The 27740-nt window shown below is 34.8% G+C and overlaps 1 protein-coding gene across 9 annotated transcripts in view; it reads right to left on the bottom strand.

Annotated features, from left to right (window-relative positions):
- ARHGAP21 (Rho GTPase activating protein 21) overlaps window positions 1–27740 on the bottom strand; it is a 132821-nt gene that overhangs the window by 63891 nt on the left and 41190 nt on the right. For all 9 annotated transcript variants that reach the window (XM_079106289.1, XM_079106293.1, XM_079106294.1 and 6 more), the window contains 2 exons: window positions 6441–6620; window positions 4115–4139 (listed from right to left, as the gene is read on the bottom strand). In XM_079106289.1, the coding sequence (XP_078962415.1) occupies window positions 4115–4139; window positions 6441–6620 (205 nt within the window). The remainder of the gene's footprint in view (window positions 1–4114; window positions 4140–6440; window positions 6621–27740) is intronic.

Genomic DNA, 27740 nt, shown 5'->3' with positions numbered 1-27740 from the left:
TTGTAAGTTGCCCAGAGTCTTGCTAAGTTGCTGAGGCTGGCCTCAAACCTTGTGAAGGTTCAATTCTGCTGCCTCAGTTTCTGCACGCCTCTGGGGGATTATAGGCATGTGCAATTATGACCAGCTTGAATAAAAATTTTAACATCAAAAGTTATTTTTAAGTTCCTTAACAAAATGATGCACAAATTTAAGAGCGGTAGAAATGTCCCTACAATTAAACTAGGACAGAATGCTTACTCATGGAATAAGTAGAAAGTAACTAAAGATCTTACTCTTATTTTGATTACTTATGAATATTTTCTCTAGAGATTTTAAAAGACAATAGGATGTTTAAAAGATATCAATTATCAATAAGTAACTTATCAAAACTGAAAAATAATTTTCTACTTAAAATGGCCTTTTCTTATCAATATTATTTTCTCATAGTTACAGGAAATTTAACCAAAAGAAGAAAAATAATTTGAAAACATAAAAAAATACACACATATAGGATATAAGAAACTACACAATGGAAAAACTGGGTAAGTAAAATAATCAGAAAATTAAGTGGTATGAGATTTTATTACATTGTCAAAAGGATACCAAAACAAAACCTTTCAACTATTTAACAGAATTTTGGCATGATAACAAGATCTCTTAGAAGTGTGAATAAAATTCTGGCAATTATATTCTCTCCAGTGTTTCTAGGCTTTGTCTCTCTGTTCATTACACTGGAAGGTAGGATTCTATTATATTAAAACAAAATTCTACATGAAAGGATTTCATAATCTCCATAGACTTGGAAATATGTTTTAAAGGAAATGAGACTATAAAACAAAAATGGTTAAATTCCATTGAATTAAATTAATAAATTATTAAGAGTCTACCTCTAAATAGGCTGTATTCCAAAAAAAAAATCTATAAATAATTACATAGAAATCAGAAGAAATTTCCCCCCACACAGACTATCGGACAATGGTTGACCAGTTTTGTTGAAATGATGTATGTTTATTATGTTAAGCTAAATAGGCCTTTGTGAATTAGCCTGGGGCCCTACTTAGGATGACAAAAGCAAACCTACATCTGAAGGGACAAGGCACAATCAGGTAGGCCTAGCACTTAAACTCAAGAAACTTTCCATGTGTATAACCAGAAATGAAAATGTGTACTCCATTTGTGTACAATGAATCAAATTATCTTCTGCTATCACATATAACTAAATAGAACAATAAAAAAGAAATGTAATATAATGTTATAATGTAACATAAACAATGTTTTATCTCAAGTGATCTATTTTTAGTATTATCCTTTTACCAAAAATATTCAGTAGCTTGTGTACAAGACATTGTGCTACTTCTGTTATACTGAAAAATATATAATGGTAAATAACAAAAAAGAAAAAGAAAAAAGAAACATTCCAGGAATTCCAAACTAAGTGAGAAGTAATGGTTACTCCTAAAAAGTGCTTAGGGCCTCAAAACTTGAGATCTCCTTGACCTATATGTGAATTGTCTTTAAAAGTGTTCAGAAATATGAAACAAGTTTCCTTGATGTTAACTTCTTCTATGAAGGCTTCATAGTTACTCTCATAGTATACTAAATACACTCTACATTTATCTACTAATTCTTGACCCTACATAAGTGAAACCATTTTTTAAATGACAGAATTATTTTTAAAACAAAATTAAATGATGAAGGAGATTAAAAATAACAGAAATAAGATGGTGAAGTTAAAAGAATAGAGACTTAGGCTGGGGATATAGCTCAGTTGGTAGAGTGCTTGCCTTGCAAGCACAAGGCCCTGGGTTCAATCCCTAGCACTGTGCAAAAAAAAAGAGAGAGAGAGAGAGAGAGACTTAAAGAGTTAGAATAGAACAGCTGATTTGAAACAGGACAATACCCTGTATTATAATGTCAGGTACAGATTAAGTCCTCAATTGTATGCTAATTGGCCACTGGAAAGCTCAAAAATAAATTCACAGTCCATCTATGAATGAATTTATGTGTGATAAAGGTGCATAAATTTATGTGTAATAAAGCTCCTGAATGTTAATTCCTTTTTCAACCCTAACCCTTTTTTTAACCTTATTTATTTTATTATATAATAAATGCATTCTTGCATGTAGGCACAAAATCTTTTTTGAATGAGATTAGGAATAAATTAACAAATAAATAAATTATAATCTTCCCCAGCAGATCATACCCTTTGTTCCCACTTTATCATCCCTCTCCAAATCTTTTTGCTAGACCAAGATCTATTGGTTTTTCTTTGCAAATATTTATTCTCCTGTCAAAGCAAATAATTAACTAAATTCAATCACTTAAGTAAGCTATGTCAGATACATGATGATCTGCATAGTTTCAAGACTTTATCTTTGTATATTTATTCAATATGTATAACCCACAGCAGGCAGAAAATTCTATGTGTTATGTGTCCAGTGGTTGCCCTGGCATCCGACTATCAGCCTGGAGGATGCTGGGAAGATAGACACACATCCTCTGTCCTCTTGCTAAAGCTGGTTTATAATAAGTTTTCTTTTTCCTCACAAAGGCCTATTTATAACCCATGCCAAATAGTTTTTGGAATTCAACCTAAACCTAGTGCATGATAAGACAGTGACAGAGGAGTGGTCTATCTTGCACAAATGACAACTACAAAGGGTCCTACCTGGTTTTACATCCTCAGATTACTTTTGGTAGTGCTGAAAGAAACCATTTTCCTCTTTATTTTAACACATAATCTAACCTTTCCAAGACCTCGATTCAGATTCACCAGCTATGGATATTTTAGAAGTCCACTGATGGATAAACAATTTGTGCTAAATACATAAAAAAGAAAATTTCACCACCACCACAAACAACAAAAGGTAATACTACTAATACTCATACATGCAATATGGCGAACTTCAAAAATATGCATGTTAGACAAAAGACACAAAGATAATATATTGTACTGATCCATTTATAAGAAATTCTGAAAGAGGCAAAACTAACCTATAGTGACAAAAAGCAGATTAGTGATTGTCTAGGACCAGGAGAGTAAAAAGGAGTATAAGAAACTTTATGGAATGATGGAAAGGTAATTTTTGATATTGTATCTAATTGGGACAGTGGTTTCATAGAACATTTATTAAAACTCACCCAAATGTACACTTAAAATAGGTACAAATGTAGTATTCCTTCTAGAAATGCATAAACTTGAACTAACAGTGAGAAAACATCAGACAAATCCAAATTCAAGGATATTCTATAAAATAAAAACCAACCAGTACTTTTCAAAAGTCAAGGTCATAAAATTAAAAAAAAAAAAAAAAAAAAAGATTAAGGAACTGTCACAGACTGGAGGAGACTAAGGTGGGGTGGTATAGCAAATGAATGCAATGTAGGATCTGGAACAGAAAGACACTAGTGGAAAAACTGGTAAAATCCAAATAAAATCTGTAAGTTAAAGCAATAATATCATACCCACGCTAATTTCTTACTTTTGTTGATTGTATCATGGTTATGTAAGTTTTTAATACAGGGGAAGCTCAATGAAAGATATCTGGAAATTTTCTGTACTATTTTTGCAACTTTCTCAAGTCTAAAATTTTCTGGAAACGAAAAAGTTTTTAATGGGTTCATTTTGTTGTATGTAAGCTTTAACTAAAGTTGATCTAAAATTTAAAATTCAATAAAAATAAATGTTATTAAGAAATAATACTATCCTCAGCATAATTCTCTTTTTAAGCTCCTTAAATAATTTTTAAATGAACAGTAAGATTAACTACAAGAAGATTCCAAATCTTCTTCTTTTCAATATTTGAGTCAATAAACCTATGTGATAAAACACAAAACATTTCTTTCCCAAAAGGATCACTAAATTGAGAAAGGTTATTAATTAAAATAAAAATCTCAGATACCTTCCTGAGAATCATAATGATATAAATAATAAAATCACTATCAAATTATAATAACAGAATTCCTAAAACTTTGAAGTATACAGTAAAAAAAAATATTTAATTTCTAAGATTCTCACATCTGAAAACTCTACATTTGAACTTCAAAAACTACATTATCTCAGTTAATATTACTTAAAAACAGAACAACATAGGTAGAAAAACATTCAGAGAAAATTAATGCTTTTATAGCATACCTCCTCTGTTTCCATTTTCTTCATCCTACAAAATAAAAAAATAATAAACATTTATGAATACACATTTATAAACTCTTGTCAAATCATAGTAAGGCTCAATTTAATCCAAACTAACCTCCCAATTATAATCTCATTAATAGTGCCTTTTGTCAGAAAAAGTAGTTTTCAAAACAGAGAAGAGAAAACTATAGATGAAGACAATCAAGAACAAGAGGAGTTCAGTTTTTGACATGCTGAGTGTGAGATGTCTAATGAAGATATTCAAGAGGAGTCTCCAATTAAGCAGTTGGACAAATGAAGCTGGAGTCTGGGATAAAAGGCTGGTCATTACTTACTACTGTACCCTGTATTTAAATGTGGTGTCTTTAGAGGCTATTACAGGACCCAAAACTGTTTACATAAATGAATTGGTTCCAAGTTGCTACATATTTAAATTCTTGTACTCAATCTGGCAGTTTACCTACTTGGTTTCCTTCTTTGCTGCTTTGCTGCCCTGTTACCTACATCTAGCTGAGAAATTAGGAAAGCAACCTTTAAAAACTAGTTAAAAAATTATTTATTCAAACACTTGCTGAGCCTCTACCATATGGAAGTTACCATGTACTGCAGAAAGAAAAACAAGACATTTGATTAAGGGCTGATAATTTATTACATAATTTTTGACCTTTACTTTGGCTGCTGAAATGTTGTTTTCTTCTTCTTTTGATTATAAGCTCTGTTCTGAGACTAGTAATACTGCCAACTAAGTGACATAATAAAGACATTGTTGTATTAATTACATGCTTTCTAAAAGCTATACAATATTAAATTTTTTAAAGAAAAAAGTCCTTTGGGGCTGGGGACATAGATGAGTGGGCATATGCTTGCCTGGCATGCATAAGGTACTGGTTCAATCACCACTGAAAAAACAACAATAACAAGATTTCAAGGTTTATTTTTCATGAAAAATGTGTTAAGACTGAGAACTATTTGCAAGAGTATCTGTTCAAAATAATAGCATGAATAGCTAAAATTTACTGGGCAATTATTATATGTCAATTCCTGTTCTAAGTGTTTTGTATATACTACATCATTTAATCATCACACAACCAGTGAGAAGGAATGCTTATTTAAGGATACAGAGTTAAAAGGAGACAGAGATGGAACTCAAACCAAGGCTCTTTTGACTCCAGTGACTATGCTATTAACAATTATACTTTGCTACTGAAATTTCTAGAAATATTTCCTATTATGAATATACTTTTAACCTAGGCTTGGTAAAATTTCTTATAAAAACTGTAACTACCTATTTGTCATGACCCAAAGCTTTTACTCAAAACAAAATAAAAAGGCAAAAATACTCAACCCTAAAATGTAATTATCAAGTACCCTGATATGTAACCTAACATATAATATTATCTTAGACCTTTTAAGGTGAAGAAGATTCTTAGACAGCAGTATTACAACACATCAGGAAACCCATGCTAGTAAATTCTAATTCTAAGTTAACAATTATTTATAATCCTTAAAAGCGATTCTGATTTTTAAAAGAGTAAAACATTTTACTGGAAAGATGTAGTTAACAAAAATAGAATATGAAAGAGATGGTTTCCAGATACAATTAGATACTAGTTTTTAAAAACAGATTTAAATCCTTGAATACATATTTATTAGCCATGTTCAAACCCCACTTACCACACTTACCCACTATTTGTCCTGGATCAGTTTTCACATCTGTTATATAAGACTAATGATACCACTTGCTCCACAGGATTTTGGTGTGGATGAAATGAGATAATGGACATAAAGAGTAGTAATGAACAGAGCCAAGTATTCAATGTGTCAACTGCAATCATAATTAATACACGTTGCTCCTTTTTAGACTCTATTGCTAACTGGTACAGTAGATTCATGACATGTACTCTAACAAGAAGCTATTTTAAAATCCTGACTATCATATTATGTTATCTGAAAGTATCATTTTAATCTTGTTAATTTTCTATAACCATCAAAATATTTTCATGAATGATTTCTGCTATATACTCTGCCCAGAAAACTCACTACTTTTCTAGATAGTAAGAAAAGCATTACATATTAGAAAAAGTAGAATGCAGCCTATAAGACCTTGAAAAATAAATTTGGAGTTTAGAATTAGTTTGTTCTTTCAGAGAAGACTAACGTGTTTGTTCTAGAAAATGGAAAAATATCTCAAAAATGGAACAATAATAAAAATGCAAATATGACAATTAAGATAGAAAAAAAGAAAAGGCAGTGGGGAAGGGAAGTATGACTGGGAGACCAAAAGGAAATAGAAATTGCCTTGTGTTTTCCAAGTTATTTTTCTTACCTTATATGAAAACTGAATTGCAGACTCTGGGGGATAAACAATAAAATGCCTTAATGTAAAACCAAAGCCTTGAGATGTTCTTTTCAGCATAACTGTTTTGGGACCTGGCCAGGAGAATGTTTCATCTTCAGATGGTGATACAGTTTCACTTTGTTCTTTTCCATCTTTATTTTTTGATACCTAAAGAAGAGATATGTAAAAGTTAACAAGAGAACACATTATACTTGCTCACTTGGAAAATTATATATAAAAATATAAAGCCTTGCATACAGATATGAACTTAATGGAGACAAAGAACTATATTCTGATGCCTGAATTAGATGTACTGCAACAAATCATGTGATCATCATCAAAAACTAATTTTTTTCTAGAAAATGATGCTATGAAAAATTAATCAACAGCAAAAAGGAACTCTTGGAAATCAGAAATACAATCACTAAGATTTAAAATGCAACAAAAGGAATAAATGATAATAAGAAAATATCACAGTGCACAAAGAACCAAAAAACAAACTAAGAAAGAGACAGAACTCTCACAAAAGAAGTACTAACCTTATTAGTTCAGTGGCAACAAAGATAATTAAAAAATAATAGAAAAGGACTGTAGGTTCTGAGCATCAACTTAGAAACCAGATATAGATAATCCTTCCAACATATCCTGGTCTTTCAGGATATGACTTCTCTTCCACTCTTGGCTTTTGCCTGGGCACGACTAAAACCCTTTTACAAACCCAAAATCAAGAATCCTACTTAGACCCATCACCTCCTTTCCTCAATCTGGGAACCCTACCACCCTTTCCCAGTTCCTCACCAACCCTAGGTCCTCAATTCCCTCTTAAGCCAATTGCAATCCATTCCTTTATACTCTGATATTCTCACTTCCTCAAAGTCACCTGACAAAGCCTAACCTCAGATAAATCAATACTGCCTACTTTGGACCTGTACCTACGCAAATGACAATGAGTGAAGAAAGACAAAAGTATTTTCACTTAAAGTCATGATAACTAACCTCAAGAGACCTCATAATGCTGTCAGTCAATGATAATACATTCTCTGTGGTCCATTCATATAGATCATTTCATCCCTTCTCCCCTCCTCCCTTGTAGCAGATGACCCTACTTTCTATTGCATTGAGAAAACAACAGCAATGAAGAGAGAACTTAATCTCCTGCCACGCCTACCCATCTGTCTGCAATTGTGCCCATGATCCTGCATTTTCTCTAGAACACAATGGATACTGTCCACTCTTCTAAGGCCCCACCACTTGCATACTAGATCCCATCACTGCACTATTCAAAAATATGGTTCCAGTAATTCTCCCCTCTCTTTTCTGCATCACCACTTTCTCTTTACTCTATCATTCCCATATGCATCCACACATTTTGCAACTTCTTTCTTTCATCTTAACACGATATTCATATAACCCTCTCCAGTTATCATCTTGTTTGTCAGTTTCTCCTTAGAGCAAAGCTCTGTTTTGTTTTATTTTGTTTTGGGGGTACTGGGGATTGAACCAAGGGGCACTTGACCACTGAGCCACATCCCCACCCCTTTTTTGTGTTTTATTTAGAGGTAGGATCTTACTGAATTGATTAAGCCTTCGCTAAGTTGCTGAGGCTGGCTTTGAACTCGTGATCCTCCTGCCTCATCCTCCTCCAGAGCCACTGGGATGACAGGTGTGCACCACCACTACCAGCTAGAGCAAAGCTCTTGAAAGCTATCTATACTTGCCATTTCTTTTCCTCTCATTTTCTCTTCAGTCTCATTAAACCAGGCTCTTATCGTCATAATTCTTTAAAACTGATCTTGTCAACATCACTAATGGCTTCTACACTGATAAACTAAATGGTCAATTCTTGGTTCATATCTTATGTGATTTATCATTTAACACGGAGATTACTTCCTCCTTGAAAAATTTTCTCCACTTGACTTCCCACACTTATTTTCCTCCCAACTCATGGGCTACTTTTTTCTCAGTCTCCTTTTGCTACTTCATCTACTAAATTTCTGAACTTGGAAGTACCCAAGACTCAGTCCATGGACTCTTCTTATACTCTTTCTCCTAGAGATTTCATTCAGTCTTATGCATTAAACACCATCTATATGTGAATGACTCCCAAATATTTTTCTCTCCCAGACATCTCCCCAGATAGGTATCTCAAACTTTGCCTGTCTATATTGCTGATAAGACTTTGCTTACAAGCCAATTTCAAGTCAGCCTTTTTGAAATGTCACCTTTATCAAAATGGGAAATACTTGAATATGCTCGATTCTGCAATAATTTTTATTATCTTTTACCAGTAAATTTATCTATTCTCCCACAAAGATTTGTTTCATATGAAGATGGAAAGATAACTAGATAATAACTTTACCCAGTTGAATTTGCAATACAGGTTACTATATGATTTGAGTGATTACAATGTGAATGAAAGTAAGGTGCAATATATAATGTCAACAGTATTTCTATAGAATAGCAATGAGTAATTGAAAATTTTAAAGAGTTATCATTTAAAATGGCATTAAAATGTTAAATATTTAGAGATAAGTCTGAAAAAACATTTGAAAGACCTGCAAACTAAAACTCTGCAAACACTACTGAGACACATTAAAGAATACTTAAATAAATGAAGAGATATACCATGTTCATGGCTCAAAAGACCCATACCTCTTCCAAAATTCATCTACAGATTCAGTGCAACCCCAATCAAAATCCAAGGAAACTTTTGCAAAGAAGTTGCTGTTTCTAAAATTCACTTTAAAATTCAAAGAACCTAAAATAGTTTAAACAATTTCTAAAAAGAACAAAGTTGGTATACATATACTACAAGTCTTCAAGAATTACAAAGCTACAATAATCAAGATAACACAGTGTTAGCGACAAGATGCACAGATTCATAAAACAACAGAGTCCAGCGACCCACAATCATAAGACACAGCAACTCCAGGTATTCAGTCAAGAGAAACATGAACATCTGGTCAACTTTGTACAACACAAATACTAGAACACAACGGTCCTGGAACAACTGGCTATCCACATGTAAAATATATAAAATTTTCATCTCTAATTCATATCACATACAATTATTAACTCAAATGATTATATGGTTAAAATCACTGGGAAAAAAAGCAGACAAAAATCTTTATGAATTTAAGATTAGGCTAAGATTTCTTAGATATGTCACCAAAGAGCCAGGTGTGGCGGTGCATGCCTGTAATCCCAGCAACTAGGGAGGCTGTCAGGAGGATCACAAGTTCAAAGCCAGCCTCAACAACTTAGCAAGGCCCTAAGCAACTTAGTGAGATCCTGTCTCAAAATTAAAAAATAAAAAGGGCTAGGAATGTAGTTCAGTGATTAAGTGCCCCTGAGTTTAAACCCTGGTACCATAAATCAAAACAAAACAAAACAAAAATTCAATTGTAAAAAAAAATCCCACAAACCACCCCCGACCCCACAAATGGAGGCAGAAGATCTGAGCAAACTTTATCAAAGGAGGCTATCTGGATGCAAATAAGTATTATGAAGAGATGACCAACATAGAGTTAATAGGGAAATACAAACTAAAACCACAATGAAAGATCATTACACACCTTTAGAAGTGCTAAAATTATCAAGATTGACTATACCAAGTGCTGCTTAGGATAGGAAGAAACAAACTCTCAGATACTGCTAGTGAGAACCTAATGGTACAAACACTTTGGAAAACAGCCTGATAGCTGTTTTTTTTTGTTTTTTTTTTTGTTTTTTTTTAAGTTAAATATAGTTTATCTACCATATGAAGAAACCATTCTGTTCCTAGGTAAATACCTAAGAGAAATCTGAAAGTACATGTTAATATAAAGATGAATACAGAAATATTCATAGCAGCTTTATCTGCTATAGCCACAAACTGGAAAATATCCCAAATGTTTTATCAATAGATGAACAGATAAACTGATAAATAAAAGTAACACAAGATTATTTAGCAATGAAATAAAATGAATTATGGATATATGTAGCTATGTGTAATTATGCTGAGTTAAAGAACCCAAACCAAGAAATAGTACATACTATATGATTCCATTTGTATAAAATCCTAGAAAAACCCTAAACTCTATACTGACTGAAAGTAGATTTGTGGTTGCTCAGGTAGGTGAAGGGGAGGGAGGTATCACAGAGCAGCATGAAGAAATTGCGGGGTGGGTAATGAATATGTTCATTACCTCAAATGTAATAATGTTTTCAAGGGTACATACATGTGTAAAAACTTCTCAAATTATACCATTTAAATACATGCAACTGATTATAAGTAAAGCATACTTCAATAAAGATATTCAAACAAAAATAGAGGAATGAAATAACTGCCATGAAACTCAAGAAGAGTTTGGGGTGACAAAAGAAAGTGAATAAGGAAGCAAGGGTCTGAAGTGGAAGAAGTACACAAGCTTCTTCAGCAGTATTGTGATGTTGTTAAAATCTATGGAGAGTTTCAAAGGGCTCATTTTATTATGCCATATGATGTCAATATGTATTACATATATTATTTTGTATGTATCAAATATAAACATAAAAATTCTTAAAAGTAATTTAACACTGTAAAAATTAACAATTATTTTCTATCTATAAGATACTATTTTGAGTGGAAGATTCTATTTTGATACTATCTCTTTTTATCTAACTCAACATTTTAATTTTCATTTTTAACACTGTGATTAAGACTTGGGATTTGGAGTCAGCTGAATCAGTTACTAATCCTGGCTCTGCCATTTGCTGATTTTATAATAGTGGACAGTTACTTAATTTCTCTGAAGACTCAGTATTCTTAAGAATAAAGTACTTCTCTCAAAGAATTAATGTATACTCAGAAATGTATATAAAATACCAAGCACAGAAACATTTAATAAATATTAGCTCCTTATTCTTTCTCTGCACACAAAATATATAACCATCTTCTCTAATTCTCTTTTCAAATTTATTTTTCCTGGTAGTTCTTTAAGTCACAATATTTCACAATGTTTTAACATGTATAAAATGCTGTTGGAAAGATGTATCAAAGCAAACTTTCTGAACTTCAGAAAATAAAAGAGACTCTGGAAACAAAACTAGGTTAAGCAATCAATAGATTAGAAACTGAATCTTAGATATCAGCTAATTTTTTCCTTCCTAATTTTAGCTCTTTGAATGAACAAGAATTCTAAAGTCACCCATAGAAATTTTTGGATCACAAGTTCTAGATCAGTCTCAGCAACTTGGTGAGACTTGTCTCAAAACAAAGAATTTTAAAAGGGGTGGGGGCTCAGCAGCAAAGCACCCCTGTGTTTAATTCCCAATACCCACACACACAAAAAAAAATTGTTTTGTATATTAGAAACTAATTTTTGGTAAACTTATCATAGTTTATCTCCCCTTCTCAGATTTTGGGTTTGTTAGGGGGCAGGGAAGCATAACATTGTCAAATAAAATTACAGGAGGCCACTATATAAACTAAGCTCCTAGGCCCCAACAACCAGACTAAAAACCAAAATGGAGTCACTCATACTATAGATCCAAATCAAACTGAAACTACATTGTTGACTGACTTTCTGAGAAGCCAGGAAAGAGAGAGAACAACCAAATTTCCAAACATGCCAGTTTCAATCAGCATGATAATGAAATTCCCTCTGCTCTAACCCTTACTGAAGAAAGTCATCTGAAATAACCTGATGTTAACCAATGAGCTGTTTTTCTGTTGTGCATAAGGCTACCCACCCGCACCCCCCACCTTACGAGGAATGCAACTCTGAAATGACCTATCTGCTAATTGTTTCTGCTTTCTTCAGACCTTCTCTGTCTATAAAACCAACCCCTTCTGTTCATATCATGGGAATATTTACTCTGTTCTGAGTAAGGTGTTGCCCTATTCTAGAATCACAAATAAATCCAATTAATAAGATCTTTAAATTTTTCGTAATTTTGTCTTTGGACAACACCAAATTGATCAACATGGGGAACTCAAGTAGGGACCCAAGTGACTGCAAAAGTGATCATATGATTACTAGGTAAAGTCTGGAGGCTAAAGATTATTCTAGGCTTAATTACCCAAACAGTTTAATTAAGTTTTTTAAAAATATTTTTTGATGTTGACAGACCTTAATTTTATTCATTTATTTATATGTGATGCTAAGAATCGAACCCAGTGCTTCATACATGCTATGCAAGTGCTCAACCATGGAGCCACAATCCCTGCGCCTTAGTTAAGCTTTAATGGTAACTGGCTCCTCCTTTTTTGATCCAAATAAAAGCATTATTTTGTACATGCAGCTCATGCTTTTTTAGTTCAAGCACTCACTCACTCTTTATAAATTAAGTAAATAAATAGCTCTGGAAAACATACTTTGTATCCAACATAGTTTCATACAGCATGGCTACCAGGATAAACAAAATATACACTAAGTTTTTAACTTATTTTTTTAGACTAAGCTTTTCATTTTGAGATAATTTTAGAGTCCCATGCAATTGTGAGAAATAATACAGAGGGAGCTCATGGAACCTTTATGCAATTTCCTTCAACATCATCTTGGAAAACAATATTACCATATCACACCCAGGATTCTGACATATATAATCGGCCTGTCTTCTTCAGCATTCCCCAGCTTTACTTGTACTTGTGTGTGTTTTCCTTTCTTTTTCTTTTGGGCGGGGGGGGGGGGGGGGGGGGGTTCAAAACCAGCCAAGATTTGGAATAGTTCCACTACCACAGGATATTTCCTATACTCTTTCATAACTATACCCACTCTCTCCCGTCACCTAGTACCTATCTATTCTGGGCAACCACCAATCTATTCTACATTTCCAACATTTTTGTCAATTCAAGAATGTTATATAAATGAACTCATACAGTCAGCAACTGTTTGGGATTGACTTTTTTCTATTGACATAATTCTCTGAAGATTCATTCAGTTGTTGAGTATATCAATACTTCATTCCTTCTTATTGCTTAGTAGTTAAGTCCTTAGTATGAATGTACTACACTTTATTTAATTAACCTATAGAAGGACATCTAAGAACTGGGACTGTAGCTCAGTGGCCCTGGGTTTAATTCCCCACAAAAGAGAAAAAAGGACATTCTAAGTTGTTTCTGATTTGGGGCTCTTTTTCAAAAATGTACTGTGAATATTCATATGTTTATTTTCATGTGAAGATAGTTTCAATTTCTCTGGAATAAATGTCCAGAGTACAATTGCTGGGTTGTATGCTGTTTTAGTACATTTGGTCTGCAATAATAAAAAGCATAGACTGGGTGGTTTATAAACGATGGAAATTTATTTCTTAAAGTTCTGAAAGGTTGGAAGTTCAAGATTAAGGCAACAGTAGACCTGGTGTTTGGTGAATGCCCTCTTCCTTAGAGACGGCCCCTTCTTGTGGTGTTCTAACACGGTGGAAGTAGAAGGTAGTTCTCAGGCCGTCTTTCTAAGAGGCCACTTATCAGGACTCTGCCTTCATATCCTAATCACCTACTAAAACCATCACTGTGAGGCTCAGGATTTCAACATGCATTTTGGGAGGACACAAACATTCATACTACAGCATACAGAAACTGCACTTTATAAGAAACTGCCCAACTCTGGCAATTTTATATTGCCCACCATTAATACATGAATGATTCAGTTTCTCCACATCCTCCATGTTTGGCACTGCCACTATTTTTTAGTCACTGTGATAGGTACATAAGTGATATCCTATTGTGATCTTAATTTACATTTCCCTAATGGCTAATGATGATGAACATCTTTCTGTTCATGTGCTCAGTTGCCACCTTGACTGCATAGTTTTCAAGCATGAAAGACTGAGATTTAATCTAAGTAGGTGAGCCCTTTTCCTATGACACATGAGGAAGCCAACAGTCAGATTTGTTAAGTAATTCATCCAAGATCATGGCTGACTAGAATCAGGGAAAAAATTAAAATCATTGTTTTCTGAATGTGAGGCTAGAATACTTGCTATCACATTATTTTTCATTGTCTCTCTTTTTTTTTTTTTTTTTTTTTGTGGTACCGGGGATCGTACTCAGGGCCTTATGCTTGCAAGGCAAGCACTCTACCAGCTAAGCTATCTTCCCAGCCCTCATTGTCTTTTCTTAGTTTGTAATCTGCATAGAGTCTTGCCCCAATAGCTCTTTGATCTTAATTTACTGTCTTTTTAAATTTCCTTTTTCTGTAGGACTCTAATTTAACACTTTAAAAACTATATTAAATTCGTTTCTAGTATATTAATTATGACTTGGCTTCACAACTCCCAAACATATTCAGGTTTTCATTTAAATTATAAAGGAAACTTGGATTGTGGTTTCATGCTTCTAGTTTCTGAACTGGACTTGCTATGTCTTGTTTCACTGAACTATTTATACAAAAAGAAAGGATGGGATGAAGAGTAAGTAATGTCATTTTTGCTCTCTGAAAACTAAGATCTTTTAATGGTATAGCTCAGCTGTCACAATTATTCCACCATTCAGAACATCACATTAAAAACCCTCTAATCTCCTACCTTTTCCATGCAGGAAAGAAGAGACTTACATTTTCATGGGTCTGTATACAAAAAAAAAAGACAAAAAGAAATATACATATGTGCCTTCTTCACTCCTTCTACATGCCAACAATGTGCTTTTGTTCTCTCAGATTATACAAAAAGGGCGGGCTGTGGACACACACGGTGTAGGACACAGCAGTCATAGATTCTCACCTTAAGTAGACCTCTACTACTAGTCCTCTACACACATCTCTTTTCCCCACCATGAGCAACCAAGCCATGTAACAAACAGCCTCGAAGGGCAAGAAGCCCAAAAGTGACTAGAGTAATAGCAGTTAAATTCCTTTGGACTAAGAACTGTCATTTGATTTCCTTAAAAGACTTTACAATAAGGTCATTTGATTGAGTAATACTCAAGGTTAAAAGAAGCCAAAATAAAGGGTAAAAACTAACTCCATGAAAATTAGATATAACAACAAGTCAAAGCAAACTAAAAGAAGATCGAGAGAAAGTATAAGGGGAAAACACCCATCATAGAACAATACAATAATAAAAGCCTCACATAAGGGAACACAAATAGGCATGACTGAACTTTGAGGACAGTGGAAATGTTCTAAAATATTATGATGAAAGTTTCAAACTATATAAATCTTTCAGAAACAATTAAAATGTATACTTAAGATGGGTAAATTTTTTTGTTTATAAATTATACCTCAATAAAGATGGTCTTAACAGGGGAAAAAAATCCTTAAGTGAAATTGTACAATTTTGTCAGAGATAAGAGAGAGGGTTGTCGCAAAAGTATACATAACAATATTATGAAAGAATACTGGTATACATAACCAACCTATGTCTTAAGCTATCTTCTGAAATTATTTGTACTTAAAGTAGAATTAGGTCAGCTTCCTAGTACATTCCAGAAATTATTCATGATAAAGTATAAAAAAGTATGTGTATTGTGCCCATCTTAAAAGATCCTAATATCAGGCACAATGGTATGCAACTGTAATCCCAGTGAATCAGGAGGCTGAGGCAGGATTGGAAATTCGATAACAGCCTTAGCAACTTAGCAAGGTACAAAGCAACTTACCAAGGCCTTATCTCAAAATAAAAAATAAAAACAATAAAAAGGACTGATGATGTAGTTCAGTGGTCAAGCACCCCTTGGTTCAATCCCCAGTACCGCCCACAAGAAAAATTCCTAATATCAACTTATGTCCAGTAGATAGGCACCCTACCATTAAGCAATACCCCTAGTTAAAATTTTTACTAGATTTTGACATACATCACAAATATATTGGAGAAATGAACTCACAGTCATTCAGTAACTTGACAAAAACAAACAGCTATTAAGTGATAAAGTTACTTTTTTCAGTATATGCCACAAGTAGATAGGAGTAATAATATGCTCAGAAACAATTAGATATTGCTTATCTTTAACCCACTTTTCCCACAGTCCTAATGCTAGAAAGAATTAATCTTACAGCAAATAATTCCTCACATACCAGAATTGATAGGATACTTCTCTGCAAATTTTTTCAATATATGTGGAACCCTAATGTTTTGAATTAAAGGGTTTTATTTAAATTCCAATTTAGTTAAAGGACTCTTAAATACAATTTGTATATACTAATTATGTTTGGGGACACCCTGTACCCACACTACCCCTCCAGTACTAGTGACTGAACCCAGGGGTTCTCTATCACTGAGCAACATCCCCAGCCCTTTTTAAGATTTTCAAACAGGGTTTTGCTAAATAGTCCAGGCTAGCCTTGAACTTTTCATCCTCCTGCCTAGGTTTCTCCAGTAGCTTGGATTATACATGCATGCCACTGTGCCCAATCCTAATGATTTTTAACACGGAGACTCTAATTTTAAAGGGTTTTTGTTGTTGTTGTTTTTGCCAACCAGGTTTAAAATGATAAAAATTATTTTGATGCTAAAAATCTAGCTATATCTTCATGTACTTCAAAAAGTAATTCTGGAAGATATTTAATATGACCAAGAAACCATACCACTCTCACAATTAGAAGGTAAAAGATCTAGGAGATTTTTGCCCATAATATTTCAAATTAAACAGTTGGAATGAGTTTTTTGAAATATAAAAACTTTCAATTTTTAAGGTTACTATTCACTTGAACATTTATTTATAATACCTTTTACATAGCTAACTTTCATAAACTGTTGACATAGGTCCTTCCTGCTGTTGTTTCTGTATGGTTTTGTTTATTGATTATTTTGCTGGTATTTTCACTATGGGGTTTCCTTTCCTATTCAGGTTTCTGCTTTTTACTGTAATTTTTACCTAAATTTTTATGGCACTTTTATATTTTCCTCTGATTTACTTTATTTTTAGACCCCAACATTTCAAAGCTCTTTAATCCTCATTTTAAAACTTCAAGTTCATAGAAGATAGCTATTTTTAAGTTGGAAAAAATATTGTGAAACACCTAGAAATGTTTCACAAACAGTTTAGTTTTGACTGCTATTTTGACTTGGAAAGTTATTTCTGATATATTTATGACACATATAATCTGGTAACAATATTATCAGTCTTACAAATCACAAGGCACTTCTCTTCATAACCACTGATCCATTTCCTGAGCACTATTTTCCCTTGCTTAACAAGGAAAATTCTCTAATTCTCTCTCTTGGTCCTCCTAGGGACTAACATGTCTTCATGATAACAGGGAAAGTTTTCAGATAGTTTCCTAAAATTAAAAAAAAAAAAAAATCATTTTCAAAACTATGCCTGGAATGAAAATCCTAACTTTTGTCTGACATTTGTATAACTTTTCTTATAATTTTAAATCTTATTCCAGAAATAAGATTAACTGGTGGACTGGGGTTGTAGCTCAGTGGTAGAGCAATTGCTTAGCATGTATGAGGCACTGGGTTCGATCCTCAGCACCACATATAAATAAATAAAGGTACTGTGACTATCTACAACTAAAATTATTTTTTAAAAAAGATTAACTAAAAAATGTTCAACATCTTTAGTAATAAGAGAAACGCAAATCAAAACTACACTAAGATTCCATCTCACCCCAATGAGAATGGCGATTATCAAGAATACTTGCAACAATAGGTGTTGGTGAGGATTTGGGGAAAAAGGTACACTCAGTGTGGAGATTCCTTAGAAAACTTGGAATGGAAACACCATTTGACCCAGCTCCTCGGCCTATTCCCAAAGGACTTAAAATCAGCATACTACAGAGATACAGCCACAACAATGTTCATAGCTGCTCAAATCACAATAGCCAGATTGTGGAACCAACCTAGATGCCCTTCAATGGATGAATGGATAAAGAAACTGTGGTGTATATATATATACAATGGAATATTACTCAGCTATTAAAAAAAATAATAATAAAATTATGGCATTTACAGGCAAATGGATGAAATTGGAGAATATCATGCTAAGTGAGATAAGCCAATCTCAAAAAACTAAAGGACGAATGATCTCGCTGATAAGTGGATTATGACACATAATGGAGGGTGGGAGGGGGGAAAGAATGGAGGAAGGAGGGACTATATAGAGGGATAAGAGGGGTGGGAGGGGTGGGGGGGAAGAAAAAAAAATAACAGAATGAATCAAAAACTATTACCCTGGGTAAATGTATGATTACAAAAACGGTAATGTATCCCATTTATTTACAATAAAAATGAATAAAAAAAAGATGAGCTAACCACTGTTTACTTTGGTTCATTTATTTTCACTGATGAATACAGTTCTTATAAATATATCACCTCTTATTTATCCCTCTCAAATAAATGGAAATAGGAGTTTTCCCCAACATTATTTTGCTATTGCAATTTTTAAATGTTGCTAAGAAAATCTTCCCATTGTAAAGATATACTTTATACCAGTTTCTTCAAGGTATCTGTATTATTTCTTTGTTTTATATACACACACACACCCACACAGGGTTTACACAGTTTCTTTAAAGGAACTTAGCTGGTATAGGATGTGTCTTTAAAGTATAATGCCAGAAGACAGCTTCTTAATATACAGTGAGTTTGAAATGTGTGATCTGGACTCTAGCCAAAGCAATCACCACTCTTGTCTATCCCTGACACCTCCCAGAGGGAGACATAAGGTTAGGAAATCACCTGCCCTTTGGACATGCACAGGCTTGGTTCAATATTTTACCCTCAAAGTTTCACTCATACTCCCTTAGAACTATCCTCAGAGAAATTAGAAATCATCCACCTGTTATCTTTAAATAGTGGTTTATGGCTTTGACCTTAGAGAAAAACAAACCAAATGAAAAATATTTTAAGGGTTGGAGTTGTGGCTCAGTGGTAAAGCACTTGCCTAGCATGTGTGAGGCACTGGGTTTGATTCTCAGCACCAGATAAATAAATAAAATAAAGGTCTATCAACAACTAAAATAATTTTTTTAAGTATTTTATAAGGTATTTATACTTTGCAGAGTTGTTTCCTAAAGAACAGAAAGCTCAAATTCCACTTCACAAAGAATATTTGTACTTAAATATTTGTGACTATAAAATCTCTTCAAATATTAATTATGATTAAATAAGAGGATACAAGATCCCAAAAGTTCAATTCACAATTGCCATATTTAATTATTAACTTTAAGAGGCATATTTTGGCATTTAAAAAAATGAGTCTCAGAAAAATTTATACTTCAAGCATTTTCTTTTTTAATGAAGGTTTAAATACCTTAAGAAACAAAAACTGCACACTAAATACCTGTCAAAAACAAATTTTCCAGGAGTATATAAATTTACTTTTTTATTTTTACAAAAGAGAAGACTAGAATGACTAAATCCAATGTTTAAAATGGGAAAAAAAATCTAATAATGTAACTTTATCCATTTACATACTTCTTCCTCAACAAATCATGTAGCAGTTCTATATAAACAAGTATTAAAATTTCTGCTCAATTGCTTTTTTTCATTCCTACCTTTTTGTAAACATGTAACATTCTAAAGGCAAAAAGAGACCTAAATATAAAAAGAAATAATTTGCTAAATACATATTTTTAAAAGTACAGTGATAGTCAATCAAATCTAACATGCTGAAAACAACCAAACAGCATCAGATCACTGTAGATATTTGCAGTTTAATAAAATGTATACAGGCAAAAGCATTTTGCACTTACTTTCAAAGCCTAACTAGCACTATTGAGCATTTACCATCAATCACATTTCAAGCATGTCTACCAAATCAGCGAGCATAATTTTAGTTATAGTCCTTATGTGCTCCTGATTTGCCAGAAAGTAACTATTAATTATAAAGATGCCATGATGGAATATAGTTTAGTGCAATATGCAAACCTCCTCTTTTCCAGATGTAATAATGTACCAACAGAACTGTCTTTTTCAATATGTCATTAATCAGTTTCTAAAGTACCAATGTATGAGATTTTCAGATTATAAAGGGAAAACATTGTATTTCCAAAATATGTTTCTGCTAAGGGTTTCTGCAGAAGTTACTTCAGTATCTCAAGTTTAGCTAAGTCTCAGTGAGCAATGTACTTGTACTCAATAAGCAGAGGACACTGAAGAAAAGATACTACACTAAAATTAATTGGGGGAAAAAATGGCCCCACAGTATTATTGAAAATGAAATCAAATGGCAATGCTCCTGCATTCCTACTGAGAGTACAATCTTTCTGTAAACCTCCTTGGCAGTATCTATTCACAGCTATAAATTTAATACTGTTTAAGCAAGTAACTAAAAAATAAAAGGGCAAAAATCATATTACAAGATATTCACTCCAAGGTACAATAAGCTCAAATTGAAAGCTATTTAAAGAGGAATGGGCTCTCCCATTGGGGAGGTGTCCCGGATAGGGCGGTAGTCCTGGAGAGCAGGGAACTTTGTGAAGTAGAGCTGCCTGGCGAGACACCCCTCCCCCCGCTAGAGCAGTGAACTTGGACAACGGGGAGCATCATAGAGGAGACTGCTTAGCACAGCGCTTGGACTCGGAGCAACCACTGGGGCTCCGTGTGGCTGCCCAGAGGAGGAGCTGCGGAGCGAGCTGTTTGGACTCAGAGCGACCGCTCCTGGACGCTGGGACCTGCCCTGAAGAGGAGGAGGAGGAGGAGCGCGGTGGGTCGCTTGGACTCAGAGTGACTGCACCAGAGCTACAGGCGGTTGCCAGAGGAGGAACTGTGCGGTGAGCTGTTTGGACTCAGAGAGACCGCTTCTGAACACCGGGGACAGGCCCGGGGGAGGAGGAGGAAGAGCGCAGTGGGTTGCTTGGACTCAGAGTGACTGCATCAGAGCTCCAGATGGCTGCTCAGAGGAGGAGACGAGTGGTGAGTTGTTTGACCGCTCCTGAGCACCGGGGGGCTGCCCGGAGGAGGAGGAGAAATGGGGCAGGTCACTTGGACTTGGAGTGACTGCCCAGGACTACCAGCGGTTGTTGGGAGTAGGAGGCACGCAGTGAGTTGCTTGGACTCCTAGTGACCACACTGGAACACCGGGTGGCTGTCTGGAGGAAGAGGCGTGCGGCGAGTCGCTGGAACTCACAGCGATTATACGGGGCTCCAGGTGGCTGCTCAGAGGAGGGGCGGCATAGCCAGGCGATTAGGAGCAGAGCAGGGTCCCAGGACCTAGGAGGCTTCTTGGTGGAAGAGCCGCACAGAGACAAGCTTAGTGGCGGAGCGAAGGTTCCAGGACTGTGGGCAGATTCTCTGAGAGGCAGCCTGAGGAGACTCGTCTGCGAAGGGTGAGGCTCCCAGGCCCAGGAGGTAGGGCCCGGCCCCTGGAAATGTTGCAGAGGACGGCAGCCCAGCCCAGGCGGTAGTTGTAGATTGAGAGGAAACTCTAGGAGGGGAACTGACCAGCAAGACCTCCCCACCGGGTGAGTCTTCCCTGCCTGGTAAGGTTTTCCCACAAGGACGGTAAAATCAGAGACAAAGGCACAAACAGGCCTTGCCTCAGCCCGCAGCCTAGTTCCCCTTTGGATGTCCACTGGTAAATAAATGGAGGCACCTCTGCCCACTAGCAGGGAATATACCCCACCTGAAGGCCACCACCCCTAGACAGGCAGCTTCCTTGTGGAGCCCCACAATATCAACTTCCTCCAAGACTTCAGCCCACTGAAGGCTAAGAGGGGATATACTAGAAATCTTCAGGGACATTATAAGTCAATAGAGGAAATCTGCAATATCTCAGCGGTCCACTCATACCTGAACAACATGAGAAAACAAGGGAAGAAAAAGCCCCAAACAAATCTAGATGTTACATCAATAAAACCCAATGACAGCATGGCAGAAGAAATGACAGAAAAGGAGTTCAGAATGTACATAATTAAAATGATCAGGGAAGCAAACGATGAGATGAAAGAGCAAATGCAGGCACTGAATGATAAGATCAAAGAGCAAATGCAGGCACTGAATGATCGTACCAATCAACAGTTAAAAGAGCAAATACAGGAAGCAAAAGATCATTTCAATAAAGAGTTAGAGATATTGAAAAAAAAAAAAAAAAAAACCAAACAGAAATCCTTGAAATGAAGGAAACAATAAACCAAATTAAGAACTCCATAGAAAGCATATCCAGCAGGATAGAACACCTGGAAGACAGAACCTCAGACATTGAAGACAAAATATTTAACCTTGAAAACAAAGTTGAACAAACAGAGAAGATGGTAAGAAATCATGAACAGAATCTACAAGAACTATGGGATATCATGAAAAGGCCAAATTTAAGAATTACTGGGATTGAGGAAGGCCTAGAGAAACAAACCAAAGGAATGAACAATTTATTCAATGAAATAATATCAGAAAATTTCCCAAATCTGAAGAATGAAATGGAAAATCAAGTTCAAGAGGCTTATAGGACTCCAAATACACAAAATTACAACAGACTCACACCAAGGCACATTATAATGAAAATGCCTAACATACAAAATAAAGACAGAATTTTAAAGGCGGTGAGGGAAAAGAACCAAATTACATTCAGGGGGAAACCAATACGGATATTAGCAGATTTTTCAATCCAGACCCTAAAAGCTAGAAGGGCCTGGAACAACATTTTTCAAGCCCTGAAAGAAAATGGATGCCAACCAAGAATCTTATACTCAGCAAAACTTATCTTCAAATTTGACGATGAAATAAAATCCTTCCATGATAAACAAAAGCTAAAAGAATTTACAAAAAGAAAGCCAGCATTACAGAACATTCTCAGCAAAATATTCCATGAGGAAGAGATGAAAAACAAAGAAGCAAATCAGCAAAGGGAGGAACTATCCTAAAGGAATTGTCAAATAAAGGAGGAACCAAGTCGTGTAAAAAAAATAAATAAGTTAAATAAAATAAATGAACCAAATGACCGGGAATACAAATCATATCTCAATAATAACCCTGAATGTTAATGGCCTGAACTCATCAATCAAAAGACATAGACTGGCAGATTGGAATAAAAAGAAAGATTCAACAATTTGCTACCTGCAAGAGACTCACCTCATAGAAAAAGATACCTACAGACTAAAGGTGAAAGGATGGGGAAAAACATACCATGCACATGGACTCAGCAAAAAAGCTGGAGTATCCATCCTCATTTCAGATAATGTGGACTTCAAGCCAAAACTAGTCAGAAGGGATAAATAAGGACATTTCGTACTGCTTAAGGGAAGCATAAATCATAACAATCATAAACATCTATGCCCCAAACAGTGGCTCATCCATGTATGTCAAACAAATCCTTCTCAATTTCAGAAGCCAAATAGACCATAACACAATAATACTAGGTGATTTTAACATGCCTCTCTCACCACTGGACAGATCTTCCAAACAAAAATTGAACAAAAAAACCATAGATCTCAATAACACAATCAATAATTTAGACTTAACAGATATGTACAGAGTATACCATCCAACCAAGAGCGAATACACTTTCTTCTCAGCAGCACATGAATCCTTCTCTAAAATAGATCATATATTATGCCACAAAGCTAATGTTGGCAAATACAAGAAGACAGAGACACTACCTTGTATTCTATCAGATCATAATGGATTGAAGTTAGAAATAAATGAAAGAGTAAAAAACAGAAACTACTCCAACACCTGGAGATTAAACAATATGCTATTATATGATGAATGGATAACAGAAGACATTAGGAAGAAAATTAAAAAATTCTTAGAGGTAAATGAGAACAAAGAAACATATCAAAATCTCTGGGACACTATGAAAGCAGTACTTATAGGACAATTTATTGCATGGAGCGCATTTAATAAAAGAAGTAAAACTCAACAAATAAACGACCTAACACTCTGGCTCAAAGCCCTAGAAAAAGAAGAACAGACCAGCACCAAAAGTAGTAGAAGACATGAAATAGTTAAACTCAGAGCTGAAATCAACGAAACTGAAACAAAAGAAACAATACAAAAAATGGACAAAATAAATAGTTGGTTCTTCGAAAAAATAAACAAAATTGATAAACCTTTAGCCACACTAACAAAGAGAAGATGAGAGAAAACCCAAATCACTAAAATTCGGAATGAACAAGGAAATATCACAACAGACACGAGTGAAATACAAAACATAATTAGAAGCTATTTTGAAAATCTATACTCCAACAAAATAGAAAATTCTGAAGACATCAACAGGTTTCTAGAGACATATGAATTGCCTAAACTGAAGGAGGAGGACATACACAATTTAAATAGACCAATTTCAAGTAATGAAATAGAAGAAGTCATCAAAAGCCTACCAACAAAGAAAAGTCTGGGAACAGATGGGTTCTCAGCCAAGTTCTACAAAACCTTTAAAGAAGAGCTCATTCCAATACTTCTCAAAGTATTCCATAAAATAGAAGAGGAGGAAACCCTCCCAAACTCATTCTATGAAGACAACATCACCCTGATACCTAAACCAGACAGAGACACATTGAGGAAAGAAAATTTCAGACCAATATCCTTAATGAACATCGACGCAAAAATTCTCAACAAAATTTTAGCAAATCGCATAAAAAAACATATTAAATAGATAGTGCACCATGTCAAGTGGGTTTCATCCCAGGGATGCAAGGTTGCTTCAACATCAGGAAATCAATAAATGTAATTCACCATATCAAAAGACTTAAAGTCAAGAATCACATGATTATTTCAATAGATGCAGACAAAGCATTTGATAAAATACAGCACCCCTTCATGCTCAAAACACTAGAAAAAATAGGGATAGTGGGAACATTCCTTAACATTGTAAAGGCCATCTATGCTAAGCCCATGGCTAATATTCTAAATGGTGAAAACTGAAAGCATTCCCCCTAAAAACTGGAACAAGGCAGGGATGCCCTCTTTCACCACTTCTATTCAATATCATCCTTGAAACTCTAGCCAAAGCAATTAGATAGACCAAAGAAATTAAAGGGATATGAATAGGAAAAGAAGAACTCAAACTATCCCTATTTGCTGATGATATGATTATATACTTAGAGGAACCAGGAAATTCCACCAAAAAACTTTTAGAACTCATAAGTGAATTCAGTAAAGTAGTGGGATATAAGATCAATGCACATAAATCTAATGCATTTTTATACATAAGTGATGAATCTTTCGAAAGAATAATTAGGAAAACTACCCCATTCACAATAGCCTTGAAAAAAATAAAATACTTGGGAATCAATCTCACAAAAGAGGTGAAAGACCTCTACAATGAGAACTACAGAACACTAAAGAAAAATTAAAGAAAACCTTAGAAGATGGAAAGAGCTCCCATGTTCTTGGATAGGAAGAATTAATATTGCCAAAATGGCCATACTACCTAAAGTGCTATACAGATTCAATGCAATTTCAATTAAAATCCCAATGACCTACCTTACAGAAATAGAGCAAGCAATTATGAAATTCATCTGGAAGAATAAGAAACCCAGAATAGCTAAAGCAATCCTTAGCAGGAAGAGTGAAACAGGGGGTATTGCAATACCAGATCTTCAACTCTACTACAAAGCAATAGTAACAAAAACGGCATGGTATTGGTACCAAAATAGAAAGGTAGATCAATGGTACAGAATAGAGGACACAGACACAAACCCAAATAAATACAACTTTCTCATACTAGACAAAGGGGTCAAAAATATGCAATGGAGAAAAGATAGCCTCTTCAACAAATGGTGCTGGGAGAATTGGAAATCAATATGCAACAGAATGAAACTAAACCCGTATCTCTCACCATGCACGAAACTAAACTCAAAATGCATTAAGGACCTCGGAATCAGACCAGACCCTGCATCTTATAGAAGAAAAAGTAGGTCCAGATTTTCAACATGTCAGCTTAGGACCAGACTTCCTCAACAGGACTCCCATAGCACAAGAAATAAAAGCAAGAATCAATAACTGGGATAGATTCAAACTAAAAACGTTTCTCTCAGCAAAGGAAACTATCAGCAATGGGAAGAAAGAGTGGGAGAAAATCTTTGCCAATCATACTTCAGATAGAGCACTAATCTCTAGAATCTATAAAGAACTCAAAAAACTCTACACCAAGAATACAAATCATCCAATTGACAAATGGGCTAAGGAAATGAATAGACACTTCACAGAAGATCTACAAGCAATCAACAAACATATGGAAAAATGTTCAACATCTCTAGTAATAAGAGAAATGCAAATCAAAACCACCCTAAGTTTCCATCTCACCCCAATTAGAATGGCGATTATCAAGAATACAAGCAACAACAGGTGTTGGCGAGGATGTGGGGAGAAAGGTACACTCATACATTTCTGGTGGGGCTGCAAATTAGTGCAGCCACTCTGGAAAGCAGCGTGGAGATTCCTTAGAAAACTTGGAATGGAAACACCATTCGACCCAGCTATCCCACTCCTTGGCCTATACCCAAAGGACTTAAAATCAGCATACTATAGAGATACAGCCACATCAATGTTCATTGCTGCTCAATTCACCATAGCCAGATTGTGGAACCAACCTAGATGTCCTTCAGTTGATGAATGGATAAAGAAACTGTGGTGTATATATATACAATGGAATATTACTCAGCCATAAAGAATGATAAAATTATGGCATTTGCAGGCAAATGGATGAAATTGGAGAATATCATGCTAAGTGAGATAAGCCAATCTCAAAAAACTAAAGGACGAATGATCTCACTGATAAGCGGATGATGACATATAATGGGGGGAGGGAGGGGTTAGTGTTAGGGTTAGAGTTAGGGTTAGGGAGGGCGGCAAGAATGAAGGAAGGAAGGACTGTATAGAGGGAAAACAGGGTGGGAGGGGTGGGGGAAGGGAAAAAATAACAGAATGAATCAAATAACATTACCCTATGTAAATTTATGATTACACAAATGGTATGCCTTTACGCCATGTACAGAGAAACAACATGTATCCCATTTGTTTACAATTTAAAAAAAACTAAAAATCGAATAAATAAATAAATAAATAAATAAATAAATAAATAAATAAATAGGAATGGTTAATTGCAATATAGCTACTGAAGTCATGAGTGTGAAAATTTTTCAGTAGCATGGGAAAATACTCAAGATACACTGCTAAGGAAAACAAGGAGATGTAAAACTTCACGATATGATCCAAGTTATTTTAATCTCACATACTCATACGCACAGAATCTTTGGAAATAGGAGTTTTTTATTTTTTTCCTAAACAACTCATCGATTTCCCATAGTCAACATGCATTCAAGCTGCAGCAACTTTCCACATCAGGCTGCAATGTTCTGTAGCCTATGCCTGCTAAGAAGTTGTATCTGTTTTAAAATTTTTTTCTGTGCTAATAATCTATTATTTTTCTTAGTACCAAAAACTTAGGCAAAACTTCCCAACCATTGTACTCTAATACTTAGAAACAATTTCCCAGGTTCATTA

Source organism: Sciurus vulgaris (genome assembly GCF_902686455.1).
Source record: "Sciurus vulgaris genome assembly, chromosome: 12".
NCBI lineage: Eukaryota > Metazoa > Chordata > Mammalia > Rodentia > Sciuridae > Sciurus > Sciurus vulgaris.
Note: the sequence above shows the minus strand (reverse complement) of the source record. Positions and strands in the feature narration are given on the sequence as shown.